Below are 17856 nucleotides of genomic sequence, written 5' to 3' on the forward strand. Positions count from 1 at the left end.
GAAATTATCATTTCTTCTTAAAATTTAATAGATAATGAATGTTATAGACATAATGAAACTATAATAATTTTTCATTTTCTTTTTTCTCCCTCTAGTCTGTTAATCACAAATGCTGATTAAAAAAATTCTTTGTAAATGTAAAATTGTTAAGTATTTCATTTATCAAGAAATAATGGATTATTTGTATGCTATATTATATCTGTATCTTTGACATAAGAGTAATAGTGATATGCTTCTTAAGTGTAGGCATAGATGTAATAGACATGAAATTTCAACTTTTTTTCTTTTCCTACAGTTGGATACAATTATCATATTTTAGTCCCTTGTTAGTATAGTTTTTCATTATCTTTCCCTATTTTCAGTAGAGCATAACTTCAAGTGGGTGGGACTGGTAGCAGGTGTCCATATAATCTCACAGATGGCTCTCGAAGTGGGAGTGGTCTCTCAACTTTATAGGGATTTAAGAATAGGGACATGCTTCCACCCACTGAATAGGCATCAACTCAACCATATTCTTATCTGTAGGGGCCCTATGTCTCTGAGTGAGAGTGGGTGGTATTGCTTTTGGTGATTACTTACATTAGCATAGGCCATTACTTTATCTTTAGTTTGGTCTATTTGTGATCTGGGCTATGAAATTAGATGGGCTGTCCTCCCAAATGGTAAGATTATAGGAGAAAGGAGAGTATATGACATACTTCTTTGTGATAGCTTTTAGCTCTGCCAAGGACAGTCTTCATTTAGTTTCTATATGTAGATTTAAATGCAATTGTAGTTTTGAAGAAACAGATTTTTTTCTTTTAACAGTTGTTAAATAGTAATGATTTAGTATAATGATTCAACACTAACTATATCTCCATGATGGTTCATGTCAGTTCATTTATATACTTTTGGTGGGGTAGAATCAGTTGACAGCATAACTATTATCTTTTAAAAATATTTGTTCACATCCTATTTAATTACTTTTATATAAATATATTTAAGTCTTTGGAAATTGTTAATTGAGGAAAATCTTAACTATACATTTTTTCTTTTTTTAGATCATCTAAATCTCACCCAGGACCTGTTGTTCATATAAGTGATAATCCAATGGATGAAGGAAAGGTAGATTGTATTTTAAATTTTATTACTGAAATATTTTTGAATATTCCACATAAGGACAAAAATATGTAAAAAACGAAAATATACTTAGCTTGATGTGTCATAGATTATCTAGCTTACCCATTTTGTTGTTTGTCAGGAAAACAATAAAAAGAGGATTAGAATCATTTTCATTGTAGGGAATCTAATCTGTAGCCTACACATTTCCAAATATAATAGAACTGAATTTAAACTGGACTCTCCTGTTGAAGTATTTATAGTACCTATTGGATCTCACTTTTATATTGAGCCAGTTGTCTCATAGGCATTTCAAACTTAACATGAAATATGTCTAAAACATAATTCCTTGTCTTATATCCCCTCTCTCCTTTCACCACCCAACTCTCCCCCCTTCCAGACTTGCTTCTAACTATCGAAGTTACCCAGGCTTGCAACCTTGGTATCATTCTTGACTCCTCCCTATCACTCAGTTCACCTATCCAGAGCTCAGCTCCCTAGCACTCAGTCCACCTATCCAGAGGTCAGCATTGGCTCTCACCACTGCCATCCCATCTTGTCTAGACTCTTGCCTCAAGTCTCTTCCCTCTGCATCTTTCACTTAACTATCAAGGTGGATTTTGCTAAATGTTGGATTGACCATGTTATCTCTCTACTGAGTGAAGGGACTAATGCAGGAAAGGAGCATTTTTTCTTACAGACTAGATCCTCACAATGACCTTGGGGGGAAGGTAACTCATCATCATCATCATCATCATCATCATCATCATCATTATTATTATTATTATTATTATTATTATTATTATTATTATTATTATTATTCCTATTTCACAGTTGATGCCAAGGCAGAGCACAATAACCAGCTACTAAGAGAGTTCACATTTAAACTCAGACCTTCTGAACTCCAGGCCCAGTGAGCTATCAACTGTTCCTCCTATCTGCTTCCTAGGTGCAGTTCCCATGGCCTGTTAGCTCTTGGATCATATGTGAACTACTTGAGCATTGGAAACTCTTCAAAACTTGTCATCTTCCTCAATTTACAGTGTTTTCATACTTTATTCCCTTCTATACAATCAAAAAAATAGCTCCCTTGCCCACCTTGCTCTTCCTCATACTTGATGCTCCATCGCGAGTCTGAGGGCTTTTACCTTGACTGTCTTTATTCCTGGAGTGCTTTGCTCTCTCAGTTCTGCCTCTTATTTTCCTTGGCTTCTTTTAAGACAAATCCCCCCCCCTCCCCTAGATTTTTCAAGGCAATGGGATTAAGTGGCTTGCTTAAGGCCACACGGCTAGGTAATTATTAAGTGTCTGAGGTCTGATTTGAACCCAGGTACTCTTGGCTCCAAGGCCGGTGCTCTATCCACTGTGCAACCTAGCCGTCCAAGACAAAATTCTTCTGCAGAAGACTTTCTCAATTCTTTCTCCCTCTTTACTCCCCAACCTCTCTAGGGATTTTCTCTCTCAGACTGCCTTTTATCTATCATCTTTGGTCTCAAATGTTAGTACATAAATGGTGATCATCTTCATGGTGGGTTTTTTTTTTTGGAAATTCTTATCTTGAATGCCTCAGCACAAAATTATAATTATGTTTCTTATTTGAATGCACAGTAAATCCAGCACTGCCACTTCCTTTTTTTTATTCCTCGGGGAGTAATTGTGAGGTATCATACATAGACAGACTGAAAACAGTGAGTCTTTCTTTATGCCCCATCTTCTGACACTTTGTCAGTTTGGAAGCAGAAGGGAGTTATATAGGACTGAAGTGCATTTTTGTATTTTTCTTTTTTTCCCTAGGTTATTTTGGCCAAAGAATTGATCACCAGATGGCTTTCCTGTAGTGATGAGCCTCTCTGTACTTAGGTTATTCCTCAGAAAGTATGACTATAACAGTAGAACCTACTGAATTTTGTGCTACTTTGGCACAGCTTGTGAAGGATAATGGAATTTGTGGTTGCTGATTGCTCTACTCCCTGTCCCTGTCTTTGGTCTTTCCTAGCACTATCATGATTTCATTCCTTTTCCCTGAAGTGCCTTGCTCCCCACAGATTCTTTCTGCTGTATTTTAGAGATAGTATAGTCTAACTCTACTTAGACTAGAGTGTACTTCTAATGTATTTTTAGGATAGGATCCATCTTTAACTATATTAGACAAGAATATATGTATGTATATATTTTACAGATGTGGAACTATTTGTTATTAAAAATGTTTTAAAGTTATTGAAGAATTAACTTAATGGTTTTTTAGTTTCTGCATGACTTGGTTTTTTTGTCTCTTTGGAATCAGAAGAACCTGACAAAAATAGCACAGACAAAACAAACTCATATTAGGGTTGTTATTTATATAAACAGGAATAAGTGCACAATAAAAGGCATTTTAAAAAAGGAAATACATTCTGACATTAACTTTCTTTTCTAATGATTCATTAAAAGACTTCCCTAAGAGTAAAGATTAAAATAAAACTACTCTAAATATACTTAAATGTAGTTTGTAACCGATTTTCATTTTATTTAGATAATTATTTTATTTATTTTTTCTTCAGCTTAGAGGCAGTCTTCAAAAATTTTGGTTTCTGGTCTGCGTTGTCTTATCTTCTTTTCAGATGATATTTAAAATCGGGGAGTTAATTTTCTTTTATACTACTACTTCTTGGCACTTCCCAGGTAGATCTTACTTTCTCTAAGAGGAGTTGTAAGCCTCTGCTTCTTCTGTGTCAACTTAACTACTAAATTGTTCACTGATTGAAATTGTGCCAAACTTAGGAATTGAATCAATTGAATCAATCGAATCAATAAGGGCTGTGGTCAATAATGCAGGATGTCCTAATAAATCTTAGTGCAATTTTACTTTTAGAATCTGCTTTCTTTTAAAGAGAGAGAACTTAGTTTCTTCACAGAATTTATAAATCATCCACTAAAACAAATATGGATTAATTATGTATCTTCACTTCTTCTGAAGATTGTTCCCATAATTCATTGTAAAATGATTTTTGTATGTATGTATATATGTATGTATGTATCCTTACTATTAGTAGTGCATTTTTTTCCTTTTGGCTGCAAGTAAATCCTCATTTCCTAGGGTAAATCAATTTCATACTGTTTGTTCCCCCATATTAAAGAAAGATTTTAAGTCATTAGTACCCAAAAGTAATGAAAGCCTCAGTGTCATAGTAAATGTACATCAAAAGCATTTAAAATATAATTTAAAATTTTTGAGTTAAAAGATAGGTTATTTAGTATTTTATTCAAAATTAGTATACTATTTTTATTAATATTAAATGAAAATTTACATATATGAAAATTTCTTAATTTTTAAAAATGTATTTATCTGTATCCAGAAAATCATCATCTGGTATCTCTATCCTCTGTTTATGATGTGACTCTATGCTTTGATGAGTCAGTTTTACAAAATAACCTAAGATAATCCATGAAGGGGAAATAGACTTGTAGAATATTTGAACCCTTGAATAGAGAATGAACAAATGCATAGTCTTCTGTAGAAAAGTATTATGAGCCAATGCAGTATTAAATGTCTTTATACTCTTTGCTATTTTAATGCATTATTGAGGAGGTTTTTTTTATAGAAATCCTTTCACTTGATATCTCGTAATAGAGACTTGCCTTATTATTATATAAAATGGCTAACTCAGTACTTCTTGATTGACTAAGGTATTTGGAGAGGTTGAAGAAAGGGAATATAAGAGAAGGCAAATTTTACCAGGAGGCTTATGGATTTTTAAATTGTTCAGGTGAAGTTTTTTGATTATTATATATTAATCACTCACCCCATATTTTGGCCTTATTTCTAGTTGGAGACCCTTTCCAAATTCCTGAGAACTCTGGTGCTTTTTGAACTTTGTTCCCCATTCCAAGATTCGATAGAAATCATAACCTTTCAATTCTGGAAGCATGTACTGAAAAAAAATTAAAAATACATTTTGAATTTTACTTTGAATTGTATTCAGAATATCTTGTTTTACATTGGTTATAATAGAGTTATAGGTGAAAGGTAAAATAGTATTTGCGTTCTCAGGTTCTACTGTTTCTTTCCTAGAATTTCTCCTGTAGAATATTGGACAATTAACATAATCCATCTGAACTTTTATATACCTGCCACTAATTTATATTAGACAGAGTAACATTTAAAATACTTCTTGATACTTTTGGGGAAAAAAAGACATTATGGTAATTCACTGTAGTAGCGATTAAAAAGAAGTAATAGCAAGTATTTAATGACAAAATACTATTCTAGAGAACTGAAAATGTATTTCCTGTGGTCATTTTTGTGATTTTTAGAACAGTTCTTTAAAAAAAAAGTAACTGTTTAATGTATATTGAAAGTGTCTAATTTTCAGAAATGTAAATATTTATATAAATGAAATACCACACTTGACCTCTGTGCATGATAAGGGGATGAAATAGTTCAGTGATTTTAGAAGTTATTCAAAGCAAATGAGGAAACATAGAATTAAGGTACTTGTTTCTATTAAAATCTTTACTTTCTGATGATAAATATTACATGTAAATGATAGTGTTCCTTTTGATATAATGGCTTTCCTTTATTATAGCTTTTGATTGGCTTCGAGTCTGGAACAGTAGCATTATGGGACCTCAAATCAAAGAAAGCAGATTATAGGTACACACATGATGAGGTGAGTCTCTTTTATTAAAAATCAAAATAATTTGCTAATACTTTATTTTTCACTATTTAAAAAGGAGCCAGATTCCTCTAGTACTTAAACTAATTCGTGTTTAAAAATTGAACATTATTTCCTTCCCTTATTTGAACGGATGGGAGTCTATGTTTGGAACCTTTTATGTACTATCATATTTAGTGTATTGGTCATTTTTGCTGAACTGTCTTTTTCCTCCTTTCCTTTTTATCTTTTATTATAAGAGAAGTAAGGTGGCTAGTTGAAGAATGGGGAGAATTCCAAAAAGTTATATAATAACAAAAGATATGAATAACTTTTTAAAAATATAGTAAAACAAATTGAGCATCTTTAAAAAAAAGATAGCTTTTTCAGGCCAAAGAATACATTTAAATGATAACATATTAGATGACCTTTTAAGTGAATAGACTTTCCAAGGGTTACATTAATATGAGCATTGAAAAAAAATCTTACTCAATTTTTAGAATTGATTTTTTTACTTGCTTGAATATTAAAATATATGTGTGTGTACTCATATTATATATAATAAAAATTGAAATATACTTATATATCTATTTTTGTCAATATATATTTAAGAAGATAGGGAACTTTTGAGGATTATAGAAAAATGAAATAATGTATTTGCATAGTATAGGTCCTATTCAGAATATTAATTATTGGTACTATTTTTGTCTAAATGATTAATAATTCTTAAGGGAAAATTGATATCCCTTATGAAAGATTATTACTGGAAGTGCCTTTCCTGACTCCCTCATCCCCCACCCCCCACTCTGATCCCCACCTCTCTCCTGCTTATAGTAGCTCAGATAATTTCCTACTTCACTAAAATATTGATACTATTCACTGATAGTTCATTCAAATTCCCTGTTCCATATCTCAAAATATCTCAACAAAATGAACTTTTCTCTCTTCCTTCCCTCCTATTTTCCTTATATTTCCTATTGCTAATCTTTTTTTATTTTGATCTTTTCCCTTCCTATTTACTTTAGGCCCTTCTTTTTCACTGTCTTTCTTGCTTCTTTAATTTCTTTCATTCACATTAGCCTATAGATAATCTTTGTAAACTTAAAAAAAAAGCAAAAACAAAAGCAAATCCTTCATTTATTTGACTCTTCAACCTATTGACCTATTTATTTCTTACTATTCACTGCCAGTCTTATTGTAAAAAAGTATATGTAACTTGTGCTTTTTTCTACATATACACTTGTCTCACCCCTTGAAATCTAGGTTTATTTTCAATCTTTCTCTTAAATTGTTCTTGTAAAAGTCACCAGTAACTAATGATCAGATCTAATGATCTCTTTTCAGTCTTCATGGTCTCTGATCTCTGTATTACTGGATAATTTTTCTTCCCTTGGATTCAGAGACAAGAGGAAAGAGTGTTTTTGAGTTCCCTTTCTCTCCTTTGTTTCCTTTCTTTGTTCTTTATCATTTTTTTTTTCACAAAAATGTATTCTTTCTTTCACTTCTTTATCCTTTTTAGTTCCCACTGCCACTGTTCTAGTATAGACCCTTATCACTGTGTCTTGATGATTTTAGTAGTCTATCATATTTTTCTTACTTTCCCATTCTTTGTCCTCCAACCCATATTTTACCTCACTTCTAGACTCATTTTTATTATGTATAGATCTGACCAATAAATGTTTTATAAAAAAGATACATATCCATGATAAAACAACCCCCATCACTATAAATTGGTGAAGCCATTTGAGTACTGGACATAGAAAGGTCAGAACAAAATGAATAATAAAGAATTGCTTTCTAAATTTAGGAAAGAGTAGGAGCACCTAGCTAATCTAATTCATATGAACTCTGCATCCTCTTGTGATGTCAGATTTGTCATGTTAGATTCCTGAATCATTGACAGTGATCTTTTAAAGATCATGGAGAACTGGAGAGGTACCTGTGTGAAGGATTCAATAGGACCAAATTAATGTCTGTTACAAAGCATCCTTATATATCATAAGGAGCTAGAAGGAGGACCAGCTTTTATCTGAAAAAGAATAAGCAAGTAATTGAGGCAAGTCCAGGAAGCTGATATGAATATGAACATTTACAATCTACATAGAAATAAAGATTTGAACTCACATAATCATATGAAATATCTTTTTGACTCTGATTTTACTTTATTTGTGATGCTTTCTTGTTTTTTCTCCTCACTTGTGAATTTAGAATTTAAAAAAAAATCCTTTATATTAAAAAAATGAAACTTATATGATCCTTTCCATATACATTTTAAAGTTACTTTTATTAATTTAAGACTTCAGTTTTTCTGTGACCTGAGCCTAGGTCCAAAATTTATAGTAAATCACGAAGTCCATTTGAATTGAGTTCTTCTTTTTAAAAATTAGTGATAACAGCAAAAAACAAAGTAATAATTTGCTCTTAGATATTGACAGAATTGATATTTTATTTATGTTTTGAGCTACTTGGATATGAAAAATAAAAACAGCTGTGAGATCTGTCTTTTTAATTTAGCATGTCCTAAAGCAACAATCAAATGAAGGCTTACTGTATTCTTAAAAAAAATATTTCTCCAAGGTGCTTCCTTTCATACTATAAGGACATCACATATCATAAGGCCTTATTCATGAGTTAGTAACCAACCTCCTGATGTATAGGTAGCAGGAAAAAGCAGGAAAATTATTTTTTATTCTATTTATGCATGGATTACTTATAGCAGGAATTGACAAACTATGACCAAAAGCAAAATGCAGTGCAACCTATTTTTATATAGATTGGTGAGCTAAGAATTTAAAAAAAATTAAATACCATAAAGCTATTTAAAAATGTAGAAATCATTTTTAACTCATAGACTATGCAAAAACTTAGAAGATAGAACATTTAGCTACAGTTTAAAAAGTTCAAGTCATCTAGCTCTAATGAGCTCTACATCTTCATGTGGTAATAGATCTCTCAGATTGGATTACTAAACTATTGTCAGTTGGTAGGGCAAATTTGACCTATGAGCCACTGTTTGATGATCCTTAGTTTATAGGAAAGTTCATCATTTCAGAAATGCAAATAATTGTTCAGTTTATAACTTAAGTTCATTCTTCCTTATAATTCTGCTATATAAATGATAGTTATTATTATTATTATTATTATCATCATCATTATCATCATCATCATTGTCATCACCATTATTGGCAAACTTCATAACTGTTCTGGGACCCCTTTTTTTTCTCTTTTTACCCTCTTAAAGTGATCCCATTAGCTCCTAATGGTTAAATTATTACTATGCATATGACTTCAAGATCTATAATTTAGTTCTAGTTTCTTTCTTGAACAATAATCTTGAATTCCTAATTGTCTGTTGAAGTCTCCCCAACTGTGTATTACACAGGCATAACAGACTCAATGTGTTCAAACCAACTCACTGTCCCTCTCAAATCGACTCTTCTTTTCAACTTTGCTATTCCTGTGAAAGTACTACTTTCTTTCCAGTCTCTCTGGTTTGCAGCCTAGGAGTTGCTCTTAATTCTACCATTTCTCACATCCTCTCTCCCATAGCTAGTCTTGTCATTTCTCACTTCATAACATCTCTTAAAGTAGGTCTCTTCTTTTCACTCACAAGGCCACCACTTTAAACATTCCTTATGCCCTCTCTCCTCTCTCCTCTACATAATTATAGTTCTGATCATATTGCACTTTTGCTCATTAAACTCCCATTGACTCTAGGATAAAATACAACCTATTCTATTTGTCTTTTGCAGGCTGGCCCCAAGATATCTTTCCAGTCTATTATACATTACTCAATTTATTTTATGCGTTACTCAAAACTGGCATCTCTCTCTAGTTTTTATAACCCATTTCTTATCCTTTTATTTTCCTCTCTTCTCTTAAAAATTTACATTTGCTTTTTTAAAATTCTTTTCTTTTGGTGTTTTTTTTTCAAGGGAGTGGGGTTAAGTGGCTTGCCCAAGACCACACAGCTAGGTAATTATTAAGTGTCTGAGGCTGGATTTGAACTCTGGGACTCCTGACTCCAGGGCCAGTGTTCTATCTACTGCACCACCTAGCTGCCCACTTTTTAAAAATTCTGATCTTAAACACTAATAAAAAAATGATTTTACTATATAGAACAGAAGACAAAAAGAGGATCTTCATTGCTTTTAAAAAACTATATAATTTCCATATATAACTTTGAAAAACTGATACTTGTTTGTTCATCCTTTATAACTTATTTCTGTTGTTCTCTGCATTTAAAAAATGTTTCATGGCCTTTTCTTTGGCAAAATACTGCTTATCTACTTCACCCCTCCCCCAACTCCCATTAAATAAGGGACAGGAAATTTTTTTTAAGGAAAAAGCATAATTAAGGAAAATGAATACACATAATGACCATGTCAAATATATTTTGACTAGGTGCTGTAAATTCATCACCTCTTTATCAGAAGACAAGTAATATGCTTCATCATTAGTCCTCTGAAGATATGATTAAATCATTGCATTTATTAGTGGTTTTTTAGCTCTTCTTTAGAGTTTGCTCTATTTATTATAGTTTTGTTCTGCTATGCATTCTACATAGTTCGGCAGTATTTTTACCCAGAAGTCTGAAATCTTTTTGTCTATTTTTTTTACAGCACAATATTTGATTGCACTCATATACCACAATATAACTTGAAGTTTAACAAATCTTTGTTTATTGATCTTTTTGTTGTTTTTGAGAGTTGCTATAGCCGAAATTGTCACCCTACAGCCAGCTTGGAGGTAGTGAGCTTCTCTAATCTTAGCTAGATCTATCTTCAGACAAAGAACATGTAATTTGTCACCAGTTGTATATTGGAAACATTCCAGACTTGGTTCAGGGCCTCATGTGCCCTCTGCACATCAGAGTTATTTTTTGCATTGACTCACCTCCTCCAAAGTTGAACTGTTACCTATTACCATAGTAGTAATTATGTTAAATAGATAATTACTCACAAGAGCAACTCATTTCTTCTGGTTCTGATCCTATCATTTTTTTGTTTTTGATCTCCCTGAATTTTTCTTGCCTCTATTCCTTTTTAATCATTCACCTGTCAGGCAGTCAGCTCTGGTTTCCATTCTGAGCCTTCTTCCTTTTTTCTTTCAAGGTTTACTCTTCTGCCCCTACACTGTCATCTCATTGGAAATTGAAAAGAATCCTGGACTTGATTTAGATTTGAAACTTGAACTCTGCTCTTCAGACTTCAAATCCAGACTTCCCTACACTACTATATTCTGTTCCTTCTCTTGTATTACAGTTCCAAGTGCTAACTTTTTTTCTTTTCTCAGATGTTATTCCTCCTATCTTATCTTCATGTTTCTGGTATTTTCTTCCTTTGTTCCCCATTTGTGCTACTCTATCTTTCTCTTATTTATATATTTTCTGTTCCCTAAGTATTTTATTTTTTTACTTTGATCATAATCTGCCACTCAGCCCTACAGCTGATAGCAATTAGGGTAAACTGTATTTGCATCTTACACATATTGCTACAGTTTTTCAGTGCGCAGTCTAGACAAAAGACTGTGTGAGTGTGTCTGTGTGTGTGCATGTGCGTGTGCATGTGTATATATGCATGTGTGCACATGTGTTTGTATTTATATGTGTGTGAGAATAATAATTTAATAAAGTCTATTAAGAAACTTCTTGAAAGGGGGATTATTTCATGTTTTGTCTTTGTATGCCTAGCACTTAGCAACCATGCCTGGTACTTCAGAGTCATTTAGTAAATGTTGGATAATTGTTGGATTTGAAAGACAATAGGGAATTACAGAAAATAACTATTAAAATTGCTGATTTATACCTCAATCAGTATTTGATTCCTTCAAATATTTAATGATAGACATTTCTACTTCTCTATTGCCCTGAGTATTTCTGGGTCACTCCCACTGAGTTATATATTTTTCAAGAATGCTCAGTAATTTTTAATATTAGCCCAAAGAAGAACAAGGATAAAATTTAAATTTGCTTTTTCAAAAATAAATAGGGGGCAGCTAAGTGACACAGTGGATAAAACACTGACCCTGGAGTCAGAAGGACCTGAGTTGAAATGTGGCCTCAGACACTTGATACTTAACTAGCTGTGTGACCTTGATCAAGTCACTTAACCACATTGTACCATAAAAATTAAAGAAAAGAGAAGAAATATTGCTCTCTCAGAGTCCAATGAAAATGATACTTAGGATAGTCATATTTTTTCCTATTAAGAGGAATCAAGACCTGGGGTGGCTAGGTGGCGCAGTGGATAAAGCACCAGCCCTGGAGTCAGGAGTTCCTGGGTTCAAATCCGGTCTCAGACACTTAATAATTACCTAGCTGTGTGGATCTTGGGCAAGCCACTTAACCCCATTTGCCTTGCAAAAACCTAAAAAAAAAAAAAAAAAAGAGGAATCAAGAACTGACTGAATATGTAGGGAAAAAAAGAAGAGATGAAATATATTTCATTTTGTGGTATACACAGTAACTTAAAACCCTTATTTTCTTTATGAAGTAAATTTAAAAATAGTGTTTAGTAGATTTTAGACTTTCATTGTGCCATAGTAATATTTTTATAAAGTTAAATATTTCCATAAAAGCTGCTCAGAAAGTGCTTGTTTTCAGAGATGTTAATAGGAATTAGTAACTATTTTTAAATGAGTTTATTGATGTTTTAAGTGTATTTTGTAAACCATAAAGTGTCATATAAAAATGCTCTATCATTATTATTATTATATTGATATACTTGTCTATATAAATATATCACTAGCATGTTTTCATAATGTTGGGGAATTTTAAAAAGGGCAAAAATTAATTTATTCATTTATAAATTCTTATAGTTAATATATTAAGAAATTATCTTACTGTTTCTTAGTGTAAGCATTCTTATTTGAGATATTCTAAAAACTCTGAAATATGTCATTTAAAAATATAAAAATCTTAATTTTTAATTGTATTTTTTAAAAAAATGACCTTTTTCTTTTTTCCTCTACCATGCCTAGGCTATACACTCAGTTGCCTGGCACCATGAAGGAAAACAATTCATTTGTAGTCATTCAGATGGCACTTTGACAATATGGAATGTAAAGTCTCCCACCAAGCCTGTACAAACAATTACTCCACATGGTAAGACTACTTATGATTTAATACTTATTGTATTATGACAAGTAACTTTGTTCAGTCTCCTTATTTTAAGGTGAACTGAAAGTTTTTGACACATGCTCTTATATTTTAGCAATACTCAAAAATTATAGATTCAGTTTGTTAAAAATTTAAATTATATATTTTAAATCAACTTGTGTTTTGTCTGTCAAGGTTTAGGAATTTAAGCTTTGAAAGACTGAGGAAAAACATATTTTTTATTAAGGAATCATTTTTTGAGAATGTCCTTTCTCCTGTAGTCTGAAAAAATCAGTTTTGAGGTTGAGCAAGTAATTTATCTCTCTGGATCTCAACTTCCTTATTTATAAAATGAATGAGTTGGAATACATGAAAATGAATGTTCCTAGCATCTATTAATGTTTTGTTACCATGACTTTTGGCATAAGGACTGGATCTGTGATTTCAGTATTAAAGTGAAGTAATTCACTGTGCCATTGTAGTTCAGCACTTTCGCAATTTATATAAACTAAAGAGAGTTGCCAAGGATCACATAGCCAATATGAATGTGCTATTGCTGCTTCCTGGCTCTAACCATGTTAAATCTCAGGAATCTTTAACCATCTAAAAATACATCTAAAAATTCCTTACTATGACATACATAGGAGAGTCAATAAATACTTTCTAAGCATCTTTAAGCATGTAATATGACTCATTTTTTTTCCAACAGTGTATGAACTTAGTGACTTTTGCCTGAAAGTTTCATATTTAAGGTATTATCAGTTAAATTAACATTGGTAGATAATTTACATTCTGTCATTCTTAGTTGTTACTTATGTTCCACTGCTACTTAATATTCTCCCCTTCTGCCACTATTACCCCAGAGGTAGCTGTGCAGAACTGGTGCTCATTTTTTATTCGGAAATATAAAGCTATATTAATTACTTTGAGCTTCATAAAAAGTTTTTATATTAAAACAAGTAAAATGGGAGATTGGATTTTTAAACATCCTTTTCTTTTGGTTTCTATCAATACTAAATTGTGTGCATATGTGTTTTAATATGTGTGTGTATCCAGAGGGATTGCAGTAAGGAAATTTAACAAATAAGTAATTGAGCAGGGCTTTTATTTTCTGAAGCCACAGGGATTTGTAGAGGGTTTTTTCCTTGCAGTGGTTGATTACTTTAGTGATATTTGAAGCATCATGATATGCAATATGAATTGCTAACATTTCAAAGTAGTAATCATTGTCTAGAAATTTGTTTTATATTTTCTGCAATAAAATTTTAATAGTATATCCAGAAGACATTTCCCTTTGGTAGAGATTTCCACCTTGCCATCATTCAGAGAATATTTTCTTCTTAGCACCATCTTCCAGTAGAGGGCGTTTGGTGTCTAGATGTCAGAGCAGCAAATCAGTCAAATGACTCAAATTTCCAGCAAGATTTAAGTTTTGCCAACTTTAATGAAGCTAGAGCAACAAAACATCTTCATCAGGGTCTTGTTCATATTGAGAAATTTCTGTCATCTATTTCTAAATCTAAAGAAAATGAAGCAGAGGAGCATCATGCCAGAGTGGCTATGGTCAGGAGGACCTGAGTTAAAATCCCCCAAACCAACATATAGCTGGGTGGTGCTTGGGAAAAATCAGATAAGCCACCAAGCCTTGTAAGGAAAGTGAGGCTGGAATACCTGTAGCACTTATTTTGCAGCATTGTTCTAAGACTTGAATGGCTATGTAAAGTGTTGTGTAAACCCTAAAGCATATAGTAAATGTCATTTGGTAAATTATTACTAAGCCAATAGAAGTGAATTAGTCTTGATCTCATTGTCTGTGATTTATCAGAAAAAAAGAAAAAGATAATAATTTATTGACTTAAGTGAAAATATCCTTCGGAAGCTGAAGAAATTAGTAAGAGTAAATTGTATTCTGATTTGATTCTTACTAATGGGGAATAATTGGTTTCTAGGGTAGAAATGGGAACCTGGAACTACTCTGTTATATAGCTTGTGATCAAGAATAGAATCTGATATACATTGTAGATTTTGGGAAAGCAGATTTCCAAAAGAGTAATGAGGAAAAGATAGTTAGACTTCTGTTTATTAAAATTTTAAGTGGGCAACCAGATTATATATGGAAAGCTCAAGAATGAAATTTTGAAAAAAGCAACAGTTCCACTAAGGGAGACTGGAATTGGGGGTGGGGGAGGGGATATACTAAGTGCCTAAAGAGGGGCAAAGCTGAGATTGGAAACAGCGGATTAGAGCTTCCAGCCCCAAGATGAGCCAAAGAATGTGGGCAGTTCTAACCTGGGTGAGATAGATAGACCCATTCATAAAAAAGATAAAAAATAATACATAAAGAAGTCAAAATTTATTCCTGTTTTTAACCAGTTTATTGAACTATTGTCTGCAGAAAATACTGCAGTTCTGTTGTAACAAAGATTTTTTTAGGTTTTGTTTTTTTTTTTTTTTTTTTTTGCTAGGCAATGGGGTTAAGTGGCCTGCCCAAGGCCACACAGCTAGGTAATTATTAAGTGTCTGAGACTGGAATTGAAGCCAGGTACTCCTGACTCCAGGGCGGTGCTTTATCCACTGTGCCACCTAGCTGCCCCTTAACAAAGATTTTGATAAAGTACCTATTCTATTCTAAACCCTATTAGATGAAGTTTAGATAGTATAATTAAGTGAATTTAAAAATTTTGAAAGGCTGGACTGAAAATAGTTGTTAATAGTTCAGTATCATTAGGATAAAAGATTTTTATCACAATGCTCCAGGGATCCGTGATTAGCTGTGTACTGTTAACATTTTTTTCAATCACTTAAAGGCTTGGAAAATGTGATCATAAAATTTGCAGATGATCTAGAGCTGGATACAAAAAGATTTTTCTAGGCTAGAGCACTGGACTAAAACAATTAAGATGAAATTCAGTAGGGAGAAATGTAGTGTTACATTTGGGTAAATAAAAATAATACAAATACAAGATGGAAGAGATATAGTTAGTTTGAAGTTCATTATCTTTTCTTCTTTTAAAGAACTGTCCTTGAAATAACATTTCTAAGAATCTTGGTTAGGGTGGTAAGGAGAAGAAAACTTTCATTTCATTTGTTTTGATATGAAATATTGGGAAAAATCTTAACTCTTAAGCGTTTATGTCTCAGAATGTAGGAGAATGGCTACCACATTATATCAAAATGGAATTACAGTTTTGTTTTATTTTATTATCAGTGCTGTCATGTTTGCAAAATGCTTTACATATTATCTAGTGTTGTCCCAAGACAGAGAAGTTAAGTAACTTGCCTAGGGTCCCAAAGTTAATAAGTATAAGTTGGATTTCAGCTCAGGGTTGATTCCAGGTTGAGGGCTCCAGCCTCTCGAATACCGAACTACCCCAAACTCTCAAATTCAGGGTTGTTCCTGCTTATCTGAAGTCTTAAAGTTGATTCCATTCAATAATTATAAGAGAAAAGCAGCCAGGTCCTAACATAAACTTTCTAGCAAGCTCAAGAAGTGTGGGCCAATCATTTGCTGCCATTTCAGTTCTATCTATTCATGCCTCCTAATTACAACAGTATTTTCCTCTGGGGAAACTACTATTTTACGTGAGTAAAGGGCATACCAGAATTTTACAGCTTTGTTCTACTTCCCAAGTTAATGTATTTATTCAGAATTTCTATGGGTGACATGGAATTGTAGCTTCACTTTCAGCCTATTGGGAATTCCTGTTCTAATTTTCTTGAAAGTTAACATAACTTTAAAAGGATTAAAATGACACCTAGTGGTAAAGTCTGGTAACTTTTTTTTCTTGATTTAGTCTTTTTCTTAAGAAATAACTAGAATAAAGCCCGTCTATTGAGTCATTATACCAACAATTCAGTGTTGAATTTCATGCTAAGACTACACTGTTTTAGAAATGCATACTGTTGTTCAAAAGGATAGATTGGACATGGTAAATTGCCATTTTATCGTAGGTAAGTGATTCCCTACATAAGAAAGCACATAACCATCTTGTCATTAGAGTTGTTTTCAAGAATGAAAAACTTTCTATATTTGTAGGCAGTTGATATCTAAAACTTAGAGCAGTTTATTACCTCCTCAAAAGTCCAAGTAGATTGGTAAACTTAATTATGTTTTTTCTGAAGTTCTTATTGACCTTCCTAGATTAGAGGATTGTTGCATAGGGATTGGAGAGCCAGTCTTGAAACCAAGAAACCTGTTTTCATTATTATTGGGTGTGTGATTCTGGGCAAATAAAGTAACCTCTTTCATAAATTATGGAGAAAGTGAATTTGTAGATGTGATTCTTCATGACAAAGTTCCCAATATCAATGAAATCAGAGATATTTTCCCTTTATTAGGTTACCTGATATATCATGATAAATCTCTCTTCCCTCCCTTGTCAAAACAATCATGACAAAAATTTCTTTAAAACATTATTTAAAATTTAACTACCTAGTGAGCTGCAGCTAATATTAAATACTTAGACACTGTTGAATTTTATATTAATAGCTATTTTTTTTCCAGGCAATGGGGTTATAAGTGGTTTGCCCAAGGCCATACAGCTAAGGAATTATTAAGTGTCTGAGGCCGGATTTGAACTTAGGTACTCCTGACTTCAGGGCTGGTGCTCTATCCATTGTGCCACCTAGCTGCCCCAATAGCTAATTTTCTAATAGAAGTATTCTAGATATCATTTTGAGCTATTTATTTCTCCCTGGGAGATCAGAAATTGGAAAAATAAGGGACTGCTTGAATTCATTGATATTGGAAACCTCTTCATGAAGAAATCACTTCTATATATTCACCTTCTCTATCATTATGAATGAGGTTACTTTATTTGCTTAGAAACACACTCCTGATTTGCCTTCAAAAGATTATTATACCTTCAAAGAGTAATCCCTAAAAGAGCTGTCAGATACAGAGTAAATCAGTTAATTATGATCGTTCTCAGTTTCCATATCTTTAGAAAGAAAGTATGGGATTAGATTGTATTTAAAGTTCCTTAAAACTCTTAATTTCTTCTTCTTGGAGGAAATAATCTTATA

General features: G+C 32.5%; 1 protein-coding gene across 2 annotated transcripts in view; it reads left to right on the forward strand.

Moving 5' to 3' along the window:
- STXBP5 (syntaxin binding protein 5) overlaps positions 1-17856 on the forward strand; it is a 195148-nt gene that overhangs the window by 60439 nt on the left and 116853 nt on the right. For both annotated transcript variants that reach the window (XM_074187788.1, XM_074187789.1), the window contains exons 6-8: positions 1041-1104; positions 5664-5747; positions 12714-12837. In XM_074187788.1, the coding sequence (XP_074043889.1) occupies positions 1041-1104; positions 5664-5747; positions 12714-12837 (272 nt within the window). The remainder of the gene's footprint in view (positions 1-1040; positions 1105-5663; positions 5748-12713; positions 12838-17856) is intronic.

This window comes from Macrotis lagotis, chromosome 5, assembly GCF_037893015.1.
Source record: "Macrotis lagotis isolate mMagLag1 chromosome 5, bilby.v1.9.chrom.fasta, whole genome shotgun sequence".
Lineage (NCBI taxonomy): Eukaryota > Metazoa > Chordata > Mammalia > Peramelemorphia > Peramelidae > Macrotis > Macrotis lagotis.